Raw genomic sequence first — 24882 nt, forward strand, 5'->3', positions numbered from 1 at the left:
TTTACAGAAGGAAAAAGAACAAGTAGACCAAGACTCAGCAGAGATTTTTTTTTACTCTGTACGCATTATTTCAAGTGTTACACTACTAATCTGAATCGCAAAAGATTAATACAATTTATGTAATTTATGCAATTTATGTAATTTATTAATACAATTTATTGATACAATTTATGTGGACCTGGCAACACTGGAATGTTTCACATGGTTTGTATTTGCGCAGCGTTTGCTGTTCGCCCTCCAGCCTCCAGAGGGCGCAGAAGAGCACCGACACTGCGAGTCACTCCCACGAACAACTATGCGGAAGTGTTCTGAAAGTGCTCTGAAAGTGCTCAGTATCGTATTTTGACCATTGTTTCGCGCATGATTATGGTTTGAGGAGCTGGGTTGCGGTGTGAAGTTTATCGTCCCATGCTCCATCCACTTTAAACAGCTATCATTAAGAGTAGAGAAGCAGACATGGCTTCCAATGGCGCCTCTGCGGACGGGCTTCTGTCCTATGAAACACTTGTGCACGCTGTAGCCGGTGCAATGGTAAGAGAACTCCACTGAACACTGCACCTGGAATACCTGCACTTAGTTTAATGAGACAGGACACTTAGATAAAAGTACATAGATCCAAGTTATTGCCATTGTATAGGCTACTCTGAGTGACAGTGCTGCAGGAGCAGTGTTGTTTAAGTGTCTTTTCAGGGGAAAGTAGCTAGTGCATGTCGCCAGATGACGTCATATACACCCACCTCACTCACTCACTCACTCACTCACTTGGAATGTCTTCCTGTAAATGGGGCAATCAGGTTATTTACATTATCTGACTGCATTTAAAAGTGTTGTGAGAGCTAGTTAGGTAGCTGACTTGTATCTTTATAATTATTCATTCATTAGTTTTCGGTAATCATTTAAATCTGGTCAGGGTGGAGGTGTGTCCGGAGCCTGTTCTGGGAAAACTGGGCGTGAGGTGGAAGTACACTCTAGAAGGGACACTAGTCCATCACAGGGCACCATGTACACACACATTCACACACACATTCACACACACATTCACACACATTTACACACACATTCACACACATTCACACCAACACCAAGGAGCAATTTATCTCTCTAGCTGCTTCTGTCCGTAGTAGGGTTCCTGCCCATCTGGGGGCTTTGTCTGTCACAGGACGTCAAACATTTAAAAAATTAAAAATACACACTGTGTTAGGTTTGGATAAAATGGAATAAGAAATGTTAGCTAATTTTGATGACACTTCGACCAGTTTGCCTACTTGCATGTTTTTTGGAGGTGGGAGGAAACCGGAGGAAACTCGCATGGACACAAGGAGAACACGCACAAAAACAGACAATAACCCGAGCACAGGATTGAATCTGGAGCTCTGAGGTGGCAACACTACCTGCCGCGCCACCATGCCGTCCCTCATCATACACTAATTTGCATATTCATTGCATGATTGTTTGCATATCAAAGCATGTTATATGAAGAAGAAAGATTTTCAGAAGACACTCAGAACAGAAAAATAGAAATAGGCATGAAGGTTATGGATGGAATAAGGCACTGTTATCACTTGTATCACATAGTGAAACAAAGAAATGTGTGTATGGACAAACACTGATCAGTGATTAATTGCTGGGAAGATAGACTCGCGCAAGTGCAAATCGGCCGGCCTTTATATCGGCGATGAGTCGACCGAACCTGATCTCTCAAATCGTATAACCAGCAGCTGTGATGTGAGCTGGAGCACCGTATCGAGTGCAGAACAGAGCGAAACGTCTGCTAAAAAGTAATCAAATCTAGCGACAGTGTGGCTGGCAACACTGTTCAGAAAGAGCTAGACCTCGGTAACACAAAGCAGCATCAATAATGTTACGCAGAATTTCTTAAGATTTTACGCAGATTAATCGCAATTAGCAAAGTGCGACTGATTGTTGATCTAGCTTTGTATTACAATTAGTGTTAACTCTCTTCAGTTTTTTGTTTATTCTTCACTACTTTAAAGATTCTTTTGTAAATATGTATTAATATTTTTTCCTCATTATTTCTGTTACAAAAATTTCTCTCTCTGGATTTAGACGTTCAGTTTGGATAACAACCCTATTGCTTATGACTTATCTTTGCTGTTAATCATAACTGATCACAACATAATAAGTTACTGAGATGCTAAAATCCTCAAAAACAGTTGTGTTTGTTGTTGACAGGGCAGTGTGACAGCAATGACGGTGTTCTTCCCTCTGGACACAGCCAGAGTTCGACTGCAGGGTGAGTTGATGGAAACTGTTTTACAGCTGACTTTGATTGTGGTGGTTAAATTCATGTTTTCTGTATTGAATTTATTATTTGGTCCTAAATTTAATTGAGTGTTGATTAATTGTCTACTTCACTGTGCATGTCCTACTGCTGCGTTTCAGTGGACGAGAGCCGAAAGTCCAAACCCACTCCTGCCATTCTGGCTGAGATTGCAAAAGAGGAGGGCGTGTAAGTATTCTGTCCTATGGCCGGTAATGGGGGATGGGAGTGGGGGTGGGGGGGGATAATCGGCATGATCGTGAAATCATTAGCTAGCAAGTGAAAGCTTCAGTGTCCAGAAAAATAGTTACTTAGGCTCAAAGTGGTAGCTAGCGTTATTTAATGCAAAAGTATGAGTAGCTACTTAAGCTAGCTTTGTCCACTGTCGGGCTTCTGCTAATCCAGGGACTTTGACCACCGTGGGGCTTCTGCCCATCCAGGGGCTTCACCCACCAGGGGGCTTCTGTCCATCCAGGGGCTTTGACCACCCTGGGGCTTCTGCCCATCCAGGGGCTTTGCCCACCAGGGGGCTTCTGCCCATCCAGGGGCTGTGACCACTGTGGGGCTTTGTCTACCGTGAAGCTTCTGCACAATCAGAAGCTTTGTCCATCATGGGTCTTCTGTCCCACTAGAGGCTTTTTTTCTCAAAATAGTTCAGAATGGGCCTCAATGTGTGCAATAAAGATTTGCAATAAACTGACTGGAGTGTGTTGCGTTTAAACACATATCCAGTGGAAAACAGGGTTTTTCTTTCTCTGCTATATCAGCTGTCTACTGAACCTACTTGTCCACCAGGCAGCAAGGAATAAAATACTGAAAAACACAAGCACAAACTGCTAAAAAAATTAATGCTGGCTATGATATAAAGGTGTCAGAAAACACACTGCAGTTTGCTGCATATGGGGCTGCGTAGCCACAGACAGGTCAGAGTGCCCATGCTGACACCTATCCACCACCCAGAAGCACCTACACTGGGCACGTGAGCATCAGAACTGGACCATGGAGCAATGGAAGAAGGTGGCCTAGTCTGATGAATCACATTTTCTTTTACATCATGTAGACAGTTGGGTGTGTGTCGCTTACCTGGGGAAGAGATGGCACCAGGATGCTCTATGGGAAGAAAGCAAGCTGGTGGAGGCAGTGTGATGCTCTGGGCAATGTTCTGCTGGGAAACCTTGGGTCCTGGATTTAATGTGGATGCTATTTTGACACGTATCGCCTACCAAGTACAACCCTTCATGGCAACGATATTCTCTAATGGCAGTGGCTTCTTTCAGCAGGATAATGCGCCCTGCCACACTGTAAAAAATGTTCAGGAATGGTTTGAGGAACATGACTAAGAGTTCAAGGTGTTGACTTGGCCTCCAAATTCCCCAGATCTCAGTCCAAACGAGCATCTGTGGGATGTGCTGGACAAACAAGTCTGATCCATAGACGACTTGTCCCCCACTTCACAACTTACAGGACTTACAAATCTGCTGCTAATGTCTTGGTGCCAGATACCACAGCACACCTTCAGAGGTCTTGTGGAGTCCATGCCTCGACAGGTCAGAGCTGTTTTGGCAGCACAAGGGGGACCTACACAGTATTAGGCAGGTGGTTTTAAGGTTATGGCTGGTGGGTGTACATAACTCATGACGCATAATAATATAACATTAATGGTTAAATTGTATGCTTTCATATAAAAATGAATTTTTTTATCTCTTTGCTCTTGCAGAATGTCTCTATACCGTGGTTGGTTTCCTGTAATCTCCAGTCTGTGCTGTTCCAACTTCGTCTACTTCTACACATTCAACTCACTGAAGCGGCTGATGGTCCTGGAAGAAGGGCAGTCCAGGCCTGGCAGAGACCTTATCATGGGCTTCATCGCAGGTAGACAAACACTGCATGTCTTTTTCTGCCTTTCTTTTTCCCTGAGACCCCCACTAGTCATTCATATTCATAAAGCAGACCCATAATGTTACTTAATATTCATTAGCTTGCTTCATTAGTATAATCAACACAACCAGCTATAATCTTTAAAATGAGTGTTTTGTTACATGTTGCTGTTTCAAACCTAAGCAGAAACATAGTGATTCGTTAATTAATGTCATGAAATGAGGCTGTTCTTATTCTAGCTGGGAGAGCAGAATGGAGAGTTTTGCTTTTGAGGAATCAAATGTGTTCTGGTGTTTGCTGTAGGGACTGTGAATGTGCTCCTGACTACACCCATGTGGGTGGTGAACACTCGGCTGAAGCTCCAGGGAGCAAAATTTCGGAATGAAGATCTCCACCAGACCCACTACAAGGGCATTTTTGGTCAGTCCAAAGAGCACACGACACCATTTCCTAATCACTACTCCACTGAGGTACAGTCAGTCTAAATGCATGAAGTATGAAATAAAACACTATGGAGCTGTTACACCCCAAAGCTGATTTTCTTCCTATAACAGCATGTCTCCATGTGTGTTCTTCACCTTTATCAAAGCAATTTGCCAACAATTACAATTTTTTATTTATTCAAGAAGAAGTACTTTTTTTATCTGTTTATATCTCTTTTTTCCTCTCTCTAAGACAAAAAAATATAGCTTATCATGTGTAGAACCCCATGTGTGTGTGTGTGTGTGTGTGTGTGTGTGTGTGTGTGTGTTGCAGCCGAGATGCTGTTTACATAAATTACACAAAATAAAATAAAACCAAATCCTCTAAGCTGCTCATGGCTTGCTATGTTCAAATTCAAGTTCGAGGCGAGTGTGTTGTGGTTGCGTCAGCAGCACATCACACCACATCATGTTACGGAGAAGTCCTTTGTTCTGAAGACTTTCCTGTTTTGGAAAACAAAGCACTGACACTGGAAACTCCTTCCATACATTCTAAAACTTCACCGTATCAACAGTTACACACATTTTAAAAATGACTATGGAAATGATAACGTATTAGAAAGAGGACATTAGTATAAACCTGATTTGACTCACAGCCGGGACTGTTGTGAAATGTGTGACCTGTGATCTGTTTCTTTGTGATAAGACACCATTTATTTTATTATATTATGACTGATAGCTTAGTATTTTTGCCACAGGTTGAAGTGTAGCATAACTAATGTGATGCATATTGAATTCTTTGTTTCTTTCTCTGTAAGACACTTTCTCTCAGATCATAGCTGATGAGGGGGTAGGAGCGCTGTGGAACGGCACGCTCCCGTCCCTGCTGCTGGTGTTCAACCCTGCAGTGCAGTTCATGTTCTATGAGGCCATGAAGAGGAGGGCAGGGCAAGGTGGACGGAAGGTGAGCCCCATTACTCATTATTTCTATGCTGGCATTTGCCAATTTTTCCTCATCTTAAAGGTTTATTTTTACTGCTCATCTGAAAATGCTGTTTTTTTTGTTTTGCTTACAGATTTCATCACTTGAGATCTTTGTCATCGGTGCCATCGCCAAGGCTATTGCAACCACGGCCACTTATCCACTGCAGACCATCCAGGCCATTCTGAGGGTAAACATGCTAGCCGTTTGTTTAATTAGCATCAGATGTGGACATATTATGTCTAATGTGTAGTCTTTGTTCCCACAAAATGTTTCTAATCCCTATTTCTACCTTTTCTCTTCTTCAGTTTGGCCAACACAAATCACAAGCGAAAGGAGGTGTACTGGGCAGCATGCGCAATGTGGTGAATTTACTAATGGACAGAATCAAGTAAGTTCAGGCTGAAATGCAAATAAAATATGTTTCTTGAGATTGAAAACTTATTGAATTTCTGCTTTTTATATACAGTGCAGTATATTGTAATATAGGTACATTTTTCCCTTTTTTTTATTTGAAACCTATGAGGAGGCAAACCTTACCCCTTTAACCACTTAAATATTTTCCACTAGCAAGCCACAAGTCGCTCGTGTCTCTTGTCAAGTCGCTCAGATCACTTGTTAGTAGTGCTAGATTGTCTGTATAAAATATTTCCTAATAATTCTAATAAGTGATTCAGATGTAATGTGAGCTTAGGTACTATAATCCTCTGCCAAGATACAGATCTAATGAAAGAGGATTCATTCAACTATAGAAAGAAATAACTGTATAGGATAGGGTTGTGCAATATAGCTTTTCCCTGCTCGCGATTTACAAAAGAAAGAAAGAAAAAAAAAAACAGAATTACAGAAGGTTCAAACGCTCACTGATGCTCCATAAGGAAAAATCATGCATTAATAGCCGGGGGGTGAAAACTTTTGAACAGAATGGAGATGTGTACATTTTTCTTATTTTGACTAAATATCATATTTTTTCATTTAGTACTGCCCTTCAGAGGCTACAGAAGATCGTTATATGTTTCCCAGAAGACAAAATAAGTTAAATTTACCCTGATCTTCAAATTCAAAAAGTTTTTAGTTGCATAGGAGTCCCTCAGTTGTCCTCAGTGTGAAAATACATTCACACTGAATGTTTACATACATTCACTTTTAGCCAGCTGTAAATGTAAATGGAACTGAAAACAGATTGATTGGTTATGTAGATAAGGGTGTAGCAGTTTATTTTCAAGTATAATACTCTTGTCATCTTGCATGTCTCTCACAGGCGCAGTGGAGTTCTCGGCCTGTACAAAGGTCTGGAGGCGAAGCTTCTTCAGACGGTGCTGACAGCGGCTCTCATGTTCATGGTTTATGAGAAGATCACTGCAGTCACCTTCAAACTGATGGGCTTCAATAAGAAGCTGAAGCATTAACAACAGTTAAAACTAACCAGTGTCAGCCTGCTTCCTTTACTACCTCTCTAAACTCTATGGCAGATCTTAACCATCATCCCTTTTAGTGTAGGGGCTCAATAATTACAAAGATCAACTCAAATGCCTTTTAATTTTGATACTTTGTCTCTAAAAAATGTTCTGGTCACATTCACTGTCAGATTTTAGAAATGATGTAAAAAGCCTATTTGGAGAGATTATTTTTTTTTTTAATTAGAATTCTTAATTCTGTACAGGAAACACTGTATGATGTACAGTACAATGTACAGAAACTTTAATTTATCTTGCTATAATTGCAAAGAAATGTCTTACTTTATTTAATTTTTTAATCAGTCAGCTATGAATTTCTTCTTTACAGCAATTCTTTCTTTCAAACACACGATGGCCTGTTTTGCTAGCTGTATGTGGAAAACATCATGACTGTGCATTACTGTAGTTAGTGAGTCAGTTTAGTGAGTCACGTGTCCGTGAGCATTCAGTTCGCACTCAAATATGAGAGGTTACATCTCTGTCCTGTGAGATGAACAGTTGTTATTAACCGCACTGATTAATGAATTGTAGGTGTTTACGTGCTTGAACATGTAAAACTATTAGTGGTTTTTTTTTTTTTTTTTTTTTTTTGCAAGAGAACAAAATACTTTCAGCTACACATTTAGTCTTTTTGTCCATCAGCACATTAATGGGGTAAAAGGAGAAAAAGGCAGCTTATAAAGAATGCAAATTATTGTTAAAAATTTATGCCAAAACTATATGCAAATTTTAAACTAAAGTAATATGCCTATCCTTAAGGTAAATTTTATTAGAATTATTTAGTACATAATCGGTCTAAGTGTACTTCATGAATTCCAGTGGTCAGTGTAACAGAATAAGAACTACCTCTGACTCTAGCTCTGATTATTTATGAACCTCTAACTTGTACAATGATTTTTTTTTTAATCATTAAGAAACTAATATAAGCATGTTGTCTGTGCACAGAGATTAAAGATATTTGGTAATATTCAGCTGAAATCACTGTTACATGACCATAAAAATTTGCACTTATTGACAGCATTTAAAGTCATAAAAGTCTCACTTTCTTAATACTGTGTGCCAGCTGTGGTTGGTCTGCTGGAGCTGGAACAATATAATCTAGTTTACACTATAAAGTAAATATAGTTCTGTAATATTTCACTACATTTGTGCATTTTTATTTGCTAATTTAAATTCTGGGCTTGATGAAATTGGATATAGATCCCAGTCATATTAAAAGGTACTTTGAGAAAAAAAATCCTGAATGCTTATTTACTTTGGTTTATTACATAAATCTGACACTCTAAATTAGAAAAAAGCAAAACAAAAATATCACCAATTCTTGGAAGTGAAACTTGACACTCCCGAGGAACAGGGCTAGAAAAAAACCTAAACACAATCTTGAATCCCGAGTTCACAGGTGTGGGATTTGGTGGACCCAAAAAAAAAATCTGATTTCAATAATTTAACTCGATTCCAGATACGCGGAGTCAGGCAATTCAAAATGACCTGGATGACTGCTGAAGCTTTTCAAGCATTGAAAGTGTTTATTTATTGCTTTGTTTTCTTGTATGGTTCCAAAACTGACTGCAATTTAATGTGAATTTGTTGACAGCTTATAAGAAATCTCAAACAACAATGAATACAATCACACACATTTAAAAGTATAGCGTAGAGCAACTCACATTTTCTGGTAGCAAAGCCAAATGAGTCAGGCTGCAAAACAGGATTAAAAATAGGCTTATCCACAAAAGACAAAAAGCAGCTTTGACTCTTAATTGTGTACAGAGACCCAGTTAAAGAATGGGGGTGTAACGATCTGATTTTTTTAACTGACGTGTAACTGATTTAAAATGATTCTCTATGTCATCATCATTCATAAATTAAATTAACATGATTGTATTGTACTGTGTGGAAGCATGAGTTTTACAGGTTCACTATATGACCAAAAGTATGTGGTCACCTGACCATCACACCCATATGTGGGCCTTCCTCAAACTTCTGCAACAAAGTTAGAGGCACACAATTATCTAGAATGTCTTAGTACGCTGTAGCATTAAGATTTCCCTTCATTGGAAAGCAAGGGCCCAAACCTGTTTCATCATGACAGTACCCCTGTGCACAAAGCAAGGTCCATGAAGGCATGGTTTGCCAAGGTTGATGTGGAAGAACCCTAGACAGGGCCCTGACCTCAAATACCCTGAACACCTTTGGGATGAACTGGAACGCCAACTGCACCCTTGGCCTTCTTACTTGACATCAGAGGCTGAATAAGCACAAACTTCCACAGCCACGCTCCAAAATCTAGTGGAAAGTCTTTCCATAAGATTGGAGGCTGTTTTTGGATTGGGCACATATAGGTATGATGGTCAGATATCCACATACTTTTGGCTGTATGGTGTATGTTTGCTTCTTTAGTTCTGTACTGGAGCTTCAGTGCTAAACTGGTGCTTATAAGCTTCATTTATATGTTAGCTATATGTACTAAACTAAAGAAGAAAACTTCAGACAAGAAAATAATCTTGGTTCATTGGCTACCGTGTTAAATGTTAGGGTTAGAGACATGGTGGTGATGATGGCTTGCCATTTCCTTGATATACCAGTCAGGAAGGAACGTATACTGGGAGTCTCTGTGAACTGTGTAGGTCACGTCTCTATGTGGGTCCCATGCAAACAGGTACACCACCCTGAAAGAAATATTATATAGCAGAAGGCACATCTGAGTAAATTCCAGGGATGAACATCCACATACATAAAGCAAAGTATATCTTTTTAACCTTTTACTCGCATCTCTAAGTGGTATTTTGTTTGGGCAGTACTGCATAGGCTAGTACTGCATCAGTATGTCATATTCATGGTTCGTGTTTCAAGTTTCTTTACATACGCAATGATTTAAGTCATTATATACCATAAGTAATTTCCACATCTTTTTTTTTTTTCAAAAAAAAAAAAAAGAGGTGATGAACAGGGTAGTAAGACTGTTGCTGAAGCAAAATGTGGAAGGTTGAGTGACGTGATAGAATTAAGAATTAGAGTTTAACCTGAGGTGAAGTGATGTAACAACTACTTTTTTTTTTTCCATTTTCCTACTTCGTATTTCAAAAGCTAAATAAACACTGTTTCTCTGTGTTCACCCTCCACTACATTCTTTAGTAACGCCATGGAAGTACCTTGGATTATCCTCTTTTACAACAGATTTCACAAAGGACAGGAAATCGCTACAGAAGTTCATACAGACTGTCGGCTTCCAGCAGTTGTACTCATTCTATGTGAGAAACAGACCAAGAAAATATTTTATATCGTGCATATCCATTTAATATTAGTATTCCTGCTCAAAACATTCTAATCTAAACAAACCTTAATCAGTTGGGATATTTTTGAGATGTGGAACGTCTCTACAGACACCACTACACCATCATGGTCTCGAAATCCAGCAACGATACGTGGAACTCCAGGAAGAAATGACTGGGCCCACCATTTCAGCAGCTTATATCTATGAGAGGAATATATGGAAAAACAACAAGCAAAATATTTATCACTGAAAGCATTGTCTGTCCTTATCTTTACTATAGAAGAATTAGTGATCATCAGTAACACCACCACAATGATAATCAAGGAACTTAAATGTTATGAAAAGTATTCTTTTTTTATTTTAATAGTAAAAAAAAATACTGAATTGGCCCTTTGGTCAAAAGCACAAGGCTTGACTTTGTAAAAAAATAAGGCTTAAATCCAGTTTTGAGGCACACCTGTGAAAGTTACTGCGCTGTTTCGGGGTGCAGATTTCAGCTGAGGTCTTTAGCTCGACGTAGCAGGCCGGAGCTGGAGGAGCTCTAGGGTCCTTATCTCGGCAGTCCACCTCACCAGAGAACAGTAGCTTATGGTCTGCTAGGCGAGTCTGGACTACTGTGCAGAAAGCCTCGTTTGTGTTGACAACCCCTCCTCGGTCTGGGACACCGTTCACATCATCTGGCAAAGAAGGAAAAAAACATTAGGAGCAAGAGCAGCATCTCAAGATGAATGCTGAAATGTCTTGCAGTCACAATAATTATACCCGAGAAGTAATAAAATAATCAACTATATACCAAACACTATCTTAGACCACCTGTGCTGATATGATTTCTGTCCCTGTACTTATGCAGCAAATTTTCTTGTTCTTTTACTTGAGATTTAGGCCACATAAAAACAGCTTACTGCTACAGTAAATGTTAGTATAATAAGTACCATACTGAGTTATACCATAATTAATAGACTGCTATGTACAAACACTACTTTTCATAAGCTTTGCTTATTATCACATTAAGCTATGCATACTACAGTACTGTGTAGTATGCATATCTGGATGAGTCTTTCTCATCAAACTTATTGAAATGCGAGTATTCATACTAAAAAGGTGAAATGTTATAATACCTGCACAGATGTACTGCTCAAACTTGTAGCCCCAGTACATCATCTCCTCATGCCTCTCTGTACGGTTCTCTCGGTTAACTCGGGCAGCCTCTGTCTCCACTTCGCTCATGTAGAGAGTGCCTCTGAACTTGGACACAGCCAGCAACCATCCCTCCTGCGTCTCATACGGAGTGGTCAACAGCTTCGTTAAGTGGCCTCGCCAAGTGACAAAGTCTACACCTAGTGTACTGGAAATGAATGTGATTCAGTTATTCTGCACCTCAAAGTTCAATATTATGTTCTAAACATCTTCTGATTGATGTCACCATGCACACACAGGCAGGGGAAAAAATTATATTGTGAGAGATGAAATATCGTGTCATTTCATCTCTCTCTTCCCAAGCTATTATCATCTGGGTTTTACTCCATGTTCATTTTGAAACACCCAGGTTTCACAATCCAAACCCATTCTTACATTACTTCACACCTGACTATCCTGTATAAAACTAGAAGAAAAATGCATTATGGTGTTCAATCCAAGATGTCTTTGAAAGGTGCACTTTTTTATAATAACCACATAATTTTATAGACACCTTAGAGAATTGCCCTCGGTTTTTAGTTTCATATTCCGGTTCAATTTTTCTAACCCAGAAATCAGCTCTGCCCCACCCACAAGAGTTTCTCAAATCAGGCCAGAAATCAGCTGTGCCCTTTTCCCTTATAAAGGGAAATAGTTCCAATAGCCATGATAAGGTGATTAGGAATAGGAAGTCTTATCCATCCATCCATCTTCTGTACCACTTATCCTACACAGAGACACAGGAAGCCTGGAGCCTATCCCAGTGGACTCGGCGCACAAGGCAGGGGATACACTGGATGGGGTGCCAACCCATCGCAAGGCACAATTGCACACACACACACACATCCATTCACACACTAAGGATTCAGAGATGCCAATCAGCCTACAGCACCTGTGTTTGGATTGGGGGGAGGAAACCGGAGTACCAAGAGGAAACCACTGAAGCACAGGGAGAAGAGGCAAACTCCACACACACAGGACGGAGGCGGGAATCAAACCCCCAACCCCAGCGATGCGAGATAAAAAAGCTAACCACAAAGCCACTATGCCCCCCGGGAAGTCTTATCAATGTTTCTAAAATTACAAACTCAGACCTGCCAACCTATTTTAGATTTGACAGTTCGTCGTAGACCTATTTGTTTGCCAGTCAAAAATTTCAACCTTTTTTTTTTTGTATTCTACTCCAATGTTAAATGCGTTCTACACAAAAATGAGTGATGTTTGGCTGGTCTGCAAACTCCTCTGTTAAAATACAGAGAAGCTGATATCTCAGTGGAAAAGAGAAACAGTGTGATGAGGTCATAAAATGTAGGAGCCAATCATGTTCCATTATGCAAATGAAGGCCATGACGTGTGAGGGGGCTGAGGTGAATTGTAATTTGTATATTTACAGAAACTGGATTTCTGGATGAGCGTGAAGTGCTTGTGTGCATTTTGTCTCCTGCTACATGACACATTTTACTAGTCAATAAAGAAAAATGGTCTTGAGTTTAGATCCCATGTGTTGGATTTGACATCCAGGTGACCACTGGTACAGGATTATCATTAAAAGAAGACTATATATGTCTCACCAGGAGGATGAAGAAGTGTGTGTGGAGTGTAGTTTGGATCTGTTTGCTATAATCCACCGCAATATATGGTCAAGTCTCTCTTTGACCCCGTCATCTCTTTTAATGAAGCGGTCTCTGTAACCATCCCGCAGGTTGAAGCTGGGTTTGTTACCCGGGTCCACGTAGTAACGCAGCTGTCTGGAGTCGTTAAAGAAGGCTCTGTCTGAGTCCAGAGAAAAGACCCCGACCTCCACAGGCTGTCTGTACTGAGGGAAGACACGTTCATACAGCTGTGCTCGAGTACTCAGAGAGCGGGGGGCTTGCGTCTCACCACCAGCTCGAAACCGCTTCTGAGTGGACGGATCTTCATTAAAGTCTCTGTCTCTTTTAGACTGACGCTGAGTGCTAATGCTGCTAATGCTGCTGCTGCTTCCTGCGTGACGCTCCATGTCTCATATAACTGCTGCCTAGACACAACATTTATTATAAAATGGTTTATTATTAATAACCCGCCTAACTCACGGCTCAGTGACCACTATCCAGGCTGTCTGGTTCTTTAAATATTACCAGACACAAGTCATAAACCTGCCATGTATCAGATAACCAGCTCTTCTTTGTAATGCAGTGTAGCTAGCAGGTTTGCAAGCTAGAAACCAAAACATAACATGCTAGCTAGCTAACGTAAGAGTGGTGGGGAAAGTCTCACCTCACCACAGTATACATGCATTCACTGTATATTAGAAAATAACATTAAAAGTACATGGTACATTGTTTCTAGCGTTTAAAACCTGTCTTGGAAACAAGCCATGGTCAGAGCAACGAATAAATAACTAGCTGGCTATTTTGATTTTGGAGCGTCCTGACTTGTGAATTCAGGCTTCATCAATCCGCTTTCAAAATAAAAGAAACAAACGTAGAAACATTATTCGTTTTCTAAATATTTCTGCACTGTTAATGACAAACCCTGGACTGCTACAAAGTAAAAAATATGTAGTTTTTAATTAGAAAGTTCTCTATATTCACGCAAAATATCTAATAAAGACACTCAGTCCATATGGACAGAGAAAGCTTTTCTACTCACTTATCAAATTTTGAAAAATTTGACAAATTTCCATCTTTGTAAAAAAAAAAAAAAAAAAAAAAAAACACTACATATGCAATCTTACTGCAATCTTACCAAAGTAAATAAGCTAAGTAATATGGCATATGGCAAAATCATCAGAAATATACTGTATTTTGAGAATAAATTTTGCCATGACCCTCTCAGTCTCCAAACCTGAAGGCAGTATGACTAGCAGTGTAGAAGCTAAATCAGTCCAAACAAACAAATAAACCTCTTTTGCCATTTCCTTTCCCTACATCACTGCTAAAATGAAAAATACAATGAAATCTATTCATTTTGTAATTTATTTTCCATACAAGCATGCATCATTCGTGCCAAATATAAAGCAAACATTAAATATCTTTTACCTTCTATATTTGTACACCTTGTCATTTACACTGAGCTGGTCTCTACTTCCTCTACCTCATACCTTGCACATGTGTGGCTGCATATATACAGAGTACATATATATATATATATATATATATATATATATATATATATATATATATATATATATATATATATGTACTCTGTATATTTGTACTCTGCACAATGACAGTAAAGACAATAAAGTTGAATCTAATCTAAATCTAATAATGAAAATCCAAAATCTGCTTTTGCTTTTTTTTTTTCATTTTCTGCATAAAATGTCAAGATGAAAATTAAAATGCATTATTTACTGTCTTTTCTTTTCCATAGCAGTTGTCAACACTGACAAAATGTGAAACGAATCAATCAATCAATCAATCAGTCAATCAATCAATCACAAAGACTCAATTTGTGGATTTTGTTGTTTTAATTCTCAGTTTATTTTTGACTGGATTTATCTCACATAGTGGAAGAGTTTATGCAAGTGTGTGCGTTTATGCTAGTTCCGGTCCACTAATTTGATTGGACAAACGGTGTTCCAAGAGTATTCGGTACTGGGAAATCTGTTTGTATCACTCTTCCTCTCTGTGCTACATAAATGTCCAATTCTAGCAATATTCCGTTACACTGAAACGTTACTACACTTACTACGGGCTTTCAGTCAGTCTGTGTGTTCAAATGGCAACACGCAACGCTCTATCCAGCTGTGGCAACAAAACATTGGGTCATACTGTGTCTGAAATGTCAGTTGCTTGATATTAATTTCTTGGTTATAGAACTGTTGTATAAAAGCAATATCACAAGCACAATTACACACAAGTACTGTTTTACTGAATATCACATAAATCACAGCCATGCTGATCATCAGTACAACAGCAATCTTGCTCATGTGATACTGCTTAAATATCAAGATGAATGGATAAAGATTGGCCAAGAAGTCTTGGAGAGTTAGAAAAGCTATGTCAGGAACAATGTGCAGGGAGGTGGGCTACACAGGAGTGCGCTGCTCAGGGATATGGAAAAGGTTATTCTCTGTTAGAGAATATTTACAATATATTCAGACAGTAAACAAACAGATTTTTTGCTGTTAATATCTTAATAAACATTATTGTCTATTGTCTTATGACAAAACCTCTGTAAATATCTTGTTGCTAAGTTACCTTTGTGTACAGACTTATGCATTTGAATGTACATGAGGGAGCGAAACACCATTGACAGAATGAGCTACAAGCAAAGTTCATGAGAAGACTTGCGTCTGAAAATTGCAGCTGAGCGTAAAAGGGAAACTCCTAGCTAAAATCATGCTTCCAAAGGTCTAAACACTAACTGCACACACTAGCACATGGACATACAACGTGATTGGTGAAGCAACTGTAAGATGAAGTAAGTACACTTCCAGTCAAGAGTTAAAGCTTTATTTTCATACCAGCTGTTTACATCAAATAATTGATTTCATATGACCATGTTCTTGATGCTGGCATCTCTTAGAAAAGAAGGAAACTGATTTGTATGAACTATCGAAAGCAACAAGCCTTTATATTCACAAAGTACACATTGTCCAACAGCAAGCATTCCTTTGCACATGAAGACTATATAGCATTCAAGACATCCTGGAAAGCATTCCTTGCAAACGTGATTTTCTATTTACATATTGTAATGCACCACATACTGTTAAACCAGGGAAATAACATGTAAAATACAATATACTCAGTTACCCTTTATCATAAATGGTAACGTGTTAATGAATAATAGATGACAATTTAGTATGGTAATAAGATACAGTATATACAGGAACTTGGCAGTCCACATATCCAGCAATAGACTGAGACACAACAGTAGGTCCAGTGGTTTTCAGCTCTGACACTATTGTTAGGAATAAGGAGCATTTTTTCTGCTTTGCAGAATCAGTCCAATCCTAAATAGAAGCATTCTTATGAAGTGTAGTACATTTATTATAATACTCAGCAATACTGTGACCTTTTTTACTGGACAGCGGTGCCAATCCAGTCAGTTAACCAAACTAAAAACCAAAACACCAGTATCTACTCAAAAGAACACTGAAATGTTGAAAATGTTGAAACAGTATTAAGAAAGTGGATCAGGTTCTCTCCTATTAAAAGCAGAAGCTTGTCTTTATTTTGTATATTCCACCTCGAATAGCACACACAGTCAATCCGTCTGAAATAACAAAACTACACAACTAGAAGAATTTTTTAAAAAAACGTAACACAACTGAAGAACTCCTGAGTTATTGTAAACTGTGAACTACGTTGCTTTTGGAAAGTTGGAATGCGCTTTTTGACTGTAGATAAGATCTCGACTGAACCCCTGTGTAGAGTTTCAGCTTGGTGAGGTTGGAAATCCACTTTGCGTGTGTGTTTGTGTCTCTCTCCTAGTTTAAACAGAGACTGGCTTGCTGTGTGTGTGTGTGCCTAGCAGACACCATTCTGACAGCTGCATTACTGAACTTGGGCTCTTCTCTGTGTGGGTCATTCAGGCTGACGGGAGCTGGAGCCCCAGGAGAAGAGGCTCGGTAGCCGATAACTGGAGTCTCTCCTCGCCGGATCGGGGAGTGTGAGTGTCTCTGGTGCTGATTTCTTCCGCGGTCTGTCTTTGGGCACAGAGAGGAAGTCTGGGGCTTCTGTGGAGAGGGGGGTGGAGGGGGCACTGGATGGTCCGCTGTGGGCGCAGGATGTCAGGGGCGTCTCGCTGATGGAGATGGCAGGGGGAAATGTGCCTAGCTTCTTATTGGTGGCTTCTTGCGTGGCACGCTCGTACTCTCTCACCTCCTCCATTGTCATGTCTTTCAGTGGAGAGACAAAAAGTTCTCTGAGTCATACATACACCATAGAGAATTTTTTTTTTTTTTGCAGAGAACTTCTCACAGGCTTATTAGAATAATGGGAAAAAATGAAGTGGTGATTAAGGCAGGGGCAGAGGCAGTGCTCTGCCATAGTACACAATTTTTCATGTACCAAATCACTCAAATGCAATAACACAAGGTTCCCGGCCATTTTAATTTTAACAACAATGATTTGTACTGATTTGTACTGGGGTTGCTTCTGGGTTTATCAGAGATATGTAATATTTTGCAAGACGTGTGAAAACAGGCCTTCTCTAAGAATGCAACATAATCAAAGAGAAACATATATATATATATATATATATATATATATATGTTTCTCTTTGATTATGTTGCATTCTTAGAGAAGAATATATATAAGGATATATATATATATATATATATATATATAGATATATATATATATATATATATATATATATATATATGGTCAGAACAGTTATATGAATTATATATGGTCTAATCTCTGAATGTGATGGCAAAGATCACATGACAAAGGTGCTCACACTGTGTGACAACAAATCCAAGGTTCCAAAGTTAAATGTCAATTAGGCTAGATCTCAAGTCCCCTCTGGCTGAAAAATTGACAACCAGCAGGTGCTCAGCTGTACTGATACTACAGGGCACTTTGCTCCATTAGTTATTGAGAAACACGCATGCAGAGTAGCTGGAGCAGTGAAAAAAAACAGCTTTATTTTAAGCCTTTCACATGTGAGCAGAAGGAGGGATGCAATCAAAATCCGTAGCAGGTGTTAATACACATGCAGGCAATGTCAGAAAGGGATAATCCATGATCATAAACCAAAAAAAACAAGTGAGAGTCAAAAACCAGGAAACACGGAAACCTGAAAATAAGGTTTAGACTTAACAAACTAAATGCATGATAAGACTTTGCCACAAGAGAAACACAGAGGAGGATAAACATAGGCAAATTAATCAAAATCAAAATGGAGAACAGATGGAAAAAAAACAATGACAGAACAGGGGCGGAGATAGGACCAGGAAGTGAAAAAAAAACATACATCACAATAAGAATATGCAGCTATTTCAGGAGCCATGTCTTGTATGACTGAACAGAATTTTCCAGGAGTGTTGCCAAGATGGCCACCAAGTGTACAGACTTTACTAGAAGGACTCTGTACACGCTCACACTCAAAATTTGATTAATTCTTTTTCAAAAGTATGTAGGGTTGATTTGCACCAGTACCACCACACACATATAGTATCTTTCACTCTGTTATTACCACCGCACATAGATCTTTGTTACACATGAACAGAACAAATAGCTGTCCTTCTACGTACCAATCCACTCATCCACCCAGGCAAAGGCCTGTCTGTGACCTAGCGACAACACGTCCCTTATCACCTTGAAAGAGAGAGAAGACAGAGAGAAGGACTGGTTAGGAAGTCTTTATTAATTACCTACTCAAGGACAGAAGTCATGATTAATATACTGTGCGTCACTGTTCAGGTTTCTGTATGAGTAATAAAAGCAGTTGGGAACAGGGAGAAAAAGGATCCTCAGGCAAGGACAAGGGGTGCTGAGGGACATTTGTGGGGGTGGTTAGAGCTCAGAGGCAAGGGGAGGTAAGAGTAAAACACATGAGAAGGAAAGAGAAAGACCTTGTGAACAAACTGCTCCACACGTGTCTGCAGGCCCCACACCTCAAACTTCACCGTCACCAGCTTATAGGAGCACATGATGGGGTCCTGAGTGTCTCTCCAGCCCTCCTGCAGCAAACCCCGTGCTGTCTTCTCTGACTTAAAGTAGCGCAGGTCCTGAGGAAGAGAATTTAAACACTGGGAAATGATCTATCTGTCCACTCCCACAACTCCCATTCCTGTCCTCTGCATCACTAATCTTCTGTATAATTTTCGAAAGCATATTCAAATTAATTATTTAAATTCTTTATAATGCAAAATATTTCTAAACATTTGGAAAATTTGGAATAGGTTTTCCACAGTGTACAGGATTTATTTTTGTACTTTATACTCATCCACCCAGAGGTTTGTCAGAGGATGCTTGTGCAGAGATAATCTTTTTTCAAACAGTGCCACAGATTTTCAGCTGGACTGTGATCACGGCTTTAACTAGGTCATTGTAGGACTTTCACCCTTTTTGATTTATGGGCAGTCCAATGTTATTACAGCTTTGTGTTGGGAATCACTGCACTGAAACCCTTCTCCAAGCTTAAGTGCTTTTGATGCTCAGTCCCCACAGCATGATGCTGTAATCACTCTACTTTACTGTAGGCATGACATTTTTCTGGTGTAGACAGTATGACATTTCTGCCACACATATCATTTTAAATTTCAACTGAAAAACTGTATCTTGGCTTCACCTGACCACCTTTCACTTCTGGCAAATTAATGATTATCATGCTTTTTAGCGAACTCCTGATGTGTCTTACAGGTTTTTTCACCTATTATGTGACACTAAACTATTAAAAATGACTAGTGAACATTAATTTTTCTTTCAGATAATGAACTTTGTTGCTACTTAATGTAATAATCATCTCACAAATCATATTTTTATTCGGAGAGTTTTTCTTTAAAGGGCCTGGATGGTTTTATGTTCATTCTACATTCAACACTTTGATATTTTTCTTCTTTCCTACACATTTGTTTCTAATAAATTCATTAGTGATTAGTAATTCTTGGTTGTTATGGTATTTTGGCAGGCTACTATAAATCGAAAATCATTTTCTTATCTACATGTGACAAATTCAAGCTAATGTTCTAGCTATTTGGCATGGCAGGAATACCCCAGCTGTTTCCAAATGTAAGTATATTCATAGATACTGGCATTTTTACTGAAGATAAAAGTATACAGATAATCTTAGGCCATTTATAGTAGATGCTTGAGCAATAAAAACAAAGGATTATTCTACATAAATGTTTTTTTGTGGTTTAAAATGACATGGGTTTGAGTACTTAAAAATGTATTAAATAATAAAAAATAGACAACAGCAGCTTTTACTGTTTTTTTTATTCAGAAAATAAGCCTGTTATGATAATGATTCATGGGTAGTCACAAATTATTAAACCAATTTTCAGGGAAATTTCCATGTTAAATAAAGTATTGAGTACTTTTGCAAGCATCATATATCAGCCTTGTATTTTTATTAATATTTTCCACTACAATATAATTCCACAGTGTCGGGAATATCAGTTTCAGTGCTTGTTAATAATCATACCACAGGAAAAAAAGGTTTGTAACTCAATCAGATATAAGAATTGAACAACCTCTGGATGCTTTTGCAAGACACTATATCTCACAGAGGGAGTTCACACGACATACACACTGCATCGTAATGAGTCTGCTTTCCCGCCGTCACTGATCTATAAATAGTGCTTTGTGGAAGGTGTTTGTAGGAAGCTCATGCCAAGTGGCACAACAGGAGGTTCATCTTTATCCTAATGTCACAGGCTGCCACTAATCAGACATTTTATTTTAAGCTAATGACTCGCACGTTAGAGAGGAAAGATTGCTTATGAATAGGGGAGGAGATCTCATTGCATTCCCAACTGGGATTTGAATTGTCTGAGCAGCAATCACTGTAATTGCTGGGGTAACTTAAAGCACATCATATACATAAGACAGATGAAATATCCTGCCAAAGGAGATGAAAAGGGACTTTCACATGATGAAAAATGACTAAGTGGAGCGGGTACAGTGTGGAAATACATGGAGTGGGTACATCGGAGCAGTTTCTGTGCCTCAATAAACAAAATAACAAAATATATTTAAACTTTATTAATAAAATTTAAAAGCTAAAACAGTGGTGATACTTATCTAAACAAGTTAGTGATTAGCCTTTTCAGTGTTATGAAAGATGGATTTCTCTAAATGATTTATAGATTCTCATACCAAGCTAAAATCATTCAGTGCAGCTGGAATGCATATCATTCTACAGCTGAAATTTTTTCATAAATCTACTTTTTCATTAAAGCACTATACTACACAATACTGTAGCAATGCACATGGCGAAAGCAATTCAATCTGTGAAATCAAATCTGCGATTTTAAAAAGTTTTTCTAATGACATCTGTCTTTTTGTAAAGATGACAATTAATGAATAAATCCAAATCAAGTTTTAAACCACTGCAATGCCAGTGCCTGTACAAAAAAAAAAGAAAGGCCAGTCTTAAACTCTTTTTGATTTTCTAATGATACGATTCTAAAAACACACTGCTAAAAGATAAATATTAAATATTAACAACACACATGATTTTCTATAATTTCTATAACAAACCATGTTTTTCACATTGTACTGAATAAAAATGAGAATGCAGTCCTCAAAGTGTATGTGCTGGAGTCAATGCTGGATACTGCTGGATACATACAACAAGAAAATTGCAGAGAAATGCAAAGAATTGAGGAGATGAAATGAAAGAGGAGAAAAAACAAGCACTGTAAGTAGCCACAAATTAGAAATCAATGTCTGATATGAATGAATGAATGAATCGATGAATGAACATGATTGTAATAAAATAAACTCAGGTATTATGACTACATAGCAGATTGCACGAGACTAAAATCCAGTGAAATGTGGCTCATTTTGTGCTAGAGGCTGAGAGGAAAGATATGTGAGCTTTGGTTACTGAGAAACGTGTGTCAGGGTCCATCATCAATAACAACAACAATGTGTAAGCAATTGCTAAAAACTGTAATCCATTAGAAATACACTTTTAAATGTATAAAATAAGTAAAGAGTTGAAAAGAGATTGGAGATTAAGCGTTTCCCCTGACACAGTAATAGCTGAATGTGTTTGTCAGTGAGACATAATAGAGAGTGTCAGGAGAAAATGACCAGGCATGAGAGATTACTTCATCACCAGATTACACAAGAGCAGCCTGCCGTTTCCAACCAAGTCTAATAATACATCAGTGCTCATTAGTTCTGACTGGCCGTGCTGTCAGTCTGCAGCCCAGAGAGAGAGAGAGAGAGAGAAAACAGTGGCTCAACCATGCGGATGTAATTGCTGATTTTAACTGAACAACCCTGGAGTTGTGATGAAGCTGGGTCAAAGGTGGAAAGCTGTTGTCATTATTATGTGTGTGTGTGTGTGTGTGTGTGTGTGTGTATGTGTGTGTGTGTGTATGTGTGTTAGAACATGGACAGACCCCAACACTTTCCACCCACCACAGTCTGAAATGACAGCAGCACGTGCTCTAATAGATGAGACCCAACTATCCATTACAGAGAAAGTAACAGGCTCTCATTTCTTTTTATGACATGCAATCTCAGCATGCGTGGCCTCGTAAAGATCTTCTTTTTTTCTAAGCAACTTAAACACTCTGCTTTTGTTAATACATGCTTAACACACAGTTCATAACATGAGCGCATGAATTTCCAGACATAAGATGGCAATTTAATTGAATTTATACCACAGCATGGCTGAATTCTCGAATCTGAAGTGTCGATTAATTTTCTTTAACATCACAGCCCGCATCTCAGCATGGTACGGAAACTGTTCAACCCAGGACCACAAAGCCCTGCAGAGAGTGGTGCGCTTAGCTGAGTGCATCTCCGGGTCTGCTCTCCCCTCTCTGCATGACATCTACACCAGGCGATGCAGTACCAGAGCTGCTAAAATCTACAGAGACTCCCCGGTAACTGTCTGTTCAGCCTGCTGCAATTAGGCAAGCGCTTCCGTGGGCTAATGGCTAAAACTGAGAGGCTCAGGAGGAGCTTCTTCCCTCAGGGGTTCAGACACGGATATGTCCACCATACAGATCCCTTAGGACTGCGTAAAGACTCTCTTATCACTTTGCACTCCATTGTCACTCAGCATACTGCATTTTGTATTATTACTACATGTAACATAACTGCATATTTTGGACATTACTATTTTTTGCACATTCCTGTACAACCATTTCTCATTGTCACTCCACACACTGCACTTTGTATTGTTACTATACGTAATATAAGTGCATATTTTGTACATTACTATTTTTGGCACATTCCCATATAAACATATTATTTCTTATTATTTCCTTTTTTCTTATTATTTCTTACTTCTTATTCATTTCTTATTTTAAATGTAGTTATTTAAATGCACAGTCTAAGGAGAAGTAGGCCAGGTTTTCATTTCACTGCAAGATATATACTGCGTATAACTGTGTATTACAAATAAAAATCTTGAGTCTCTTGAATTGAATTGAATCTCTGACAACAGTTCCAGCTATATTTCAAATAATAGTTTTTTTATGAATACACTCATTCTAATATGTTATCATTCCTAAAGTAATTCACAGGGGCTTGGTGTATGGCAGACACTCCACATAATCTTAGCCTAATAATAAATGGATTAAAATTGTGTTGTTATTTAACAAAAACTACAAAAAACTATACTTGCTGATATGATGAAGTTTTCTGTTAGGAAACATTCATTTAACATTTATGGAAGGAGTCTCAGGTGTCAGTGCTTATTAATGGTCCACCACAGGAGAGTGTTCAGGACAGAGGAGCTTGCGCTTTCCGGTTTCTCTGTAACATCGCAAGCTGTGTTTTTTTTGTTGTTGTTTTATTAACTTAAAAAAGAAAGAATGGTGAGGGAATGACTGTTTATAGCTTTCTCTTACCTCAGATTCTTTGTAGTAGCGCTCTGGGATTTCATCATACGCGATGTCAACGAAACACACCTCAGTGTCCTCATTTCTGGGCTCGTCAAAGATCTGGAGCAGAAAGAGAAGTACAAGTGTGAGGATGGAAAAAAAGGCAATGCTCCCCATCATTTAAACAAAAACATCATGACAACAATCTCCTTTCTGAAACTATGTCATTATATCACTTTAAATGTCTTTTACTGATAACTTTCTGAAGTGGCAAACCAAACACCACAAAATCTGTTGACAGTCCTTTCTTCCCAAAACCTCACTGCTGCTTGCACTGACCATCCCCAGGTATTTTTATTTGTAATTCAACCGCTGTGTATCAGGGGCGGACTGTGTGTCTAGCATTAGAACATATGACTATATTTTATTATACGCTATATAGTCATATTTTATATAGTCATACATATGTGGGCAGACACGGACTCTTCTACTCATGGTGATTTATGAAGGTTATTTTAGTCTTCTCTCTTTGTCGTGGGAGAATTTCTGGAATTAGAAATTAATAGTTTTTGGGTGTGAGCTGTAAATTTTACAGAAACATGCCACTTAACCTATGACAAGTAACACAGTCTGTGCAGTAATGTCACCTCCATGCCCACTGGTAGTTAGGTTTTAGCTCACTGCCTGCCTGATGTACTATACATCTCATCAGCCTACTCATTTGTTTAGTGTATTAAAGCTCTGTTAGACTAGCTAATCTTTGCAAAGTCTCGCCTTTGTTTGAGCATGCAATTATATCATGTCTATATTATTATCATCTCTTTGCCCATTTCCACATTTCTGCCTGTTGCATATCCACAGTTTTTTGCCTGATGAGGAGGAACAATACCTAATCACGTCTTTGAAAACTTGATCACACACTCAGTTTCTTGTGTTCCATGATGCTTGTAATGTCATAAGAACTCAT

At 38.7% G+C, this 24882-nt stretch overlaps 3 protein-coding genes across 4 annotated transcripts in view; 1 reads left to right on the forward strand and 2 right to left on the reverse strand.

The window, feature by feature from the left end:
- Positions 1-248: 248 nt before the first annotated feature.
- LOC113528384 (peroxisomal membrane protein PMP34) lies at positions 249-7998 on the forward strand. Its single transcript, XM_026916903.3, has 9 exons — positions 249-531; positions 2194-2254; positions 2404-2470; positions 3999-4153; positions 4463-4579; positions 5400-5545; positions 5658-5753; positions 5872-5954; positions 6825-7998. Exons 1-9 carry the CDS (start codon positions 457-459, stop codon positions 6970-6972), a joined length of 948 nt encoding a protein of 315 aa, XP_026772704.3. The 5' UTR covers positions 249-456; the 3' UTR covers positions 6973-7998.
- Positions 7999-8520: 522 nt separating this feature from the next.
- Positions 8521-14558, reverse strand: dxo (decapping exoribonuclease). 2 transcript variants are annotated; one of them, XM_034310094.2, is made up of 6 exons: positions 14488-14558; positions 11410-11636; positions 10749-10968; positions 10357-10492; positions 10170-10264; positions 8521-9686 (listed from the first exon to the last, which is right to left on the reverse strand). In XM_034310094.2, exons 2-6 carry the CDS (start codon positions 11516-11518, stop codon positions 9542-9544), a joined length of 705 nt encoding a protein of 234 aa, XP_034165985.1. In that variant the 5' UTR covers positions 11519-11636; positions 14488-14558; the 3' UTR covers positions 8521-9541. The 2 variants fall into 2 exon arrangements, with proteins under 2 accessions (XP_034165985.1, XP_026772702.3); XM_026916901.3 differs by lacking the exon at positions 14488-14558 and adding an exon at positions 13039-13916.
- A 1332-nt stretch (positions 14559-15890) lies between these two features.
- The window catches only part of pitpnc1a (phosphatidylinositol transfer protein cytoplasmic 1a), a 65693-nt gene continuing 56701 nt past the window's right edge, over positions 15891-24882 (reverse strand). Inside the window, exons 6-9 of the mRNA XM_053239367.1 lie at positions 23943-24035; positions 18978-19133; positions 18657-18720; positions 15891-17294 (exon numbers count right to left, since the gene is read on the reverse strand). Of these exons, the coding sequence (XP_053095342.1) occupies positions 16981-17294; positions 18657-18720; positions 18978-19133; positions 23943-24035 (627 nt within the window). The 3' untranslated portion in view covers positions 15891-16980. The remainder of the gene's footprint in view (positions 17295-18656; positions 18721-18977; positions 19134-23942; positions 24036-24882) is intronic.

The sequence above is a fragment of the Pangasianodon hypophthalmus genome, chromosome 13, assembly GCF_027358585.1.
Source record: "Pangasianodon hypophthalmus isolate fPanHyp1 chromosome 13, fPanHyp1.pri, whole genome shotgun sequence".
Taxonomy (NCBI): domain Eukaryota; kingdom Metazoa; phylum Chordata; class Actinopteri; order Siluriformes; family Pangasiidae; genus Pangasianodon; species Pangasianodon hypophthalmus.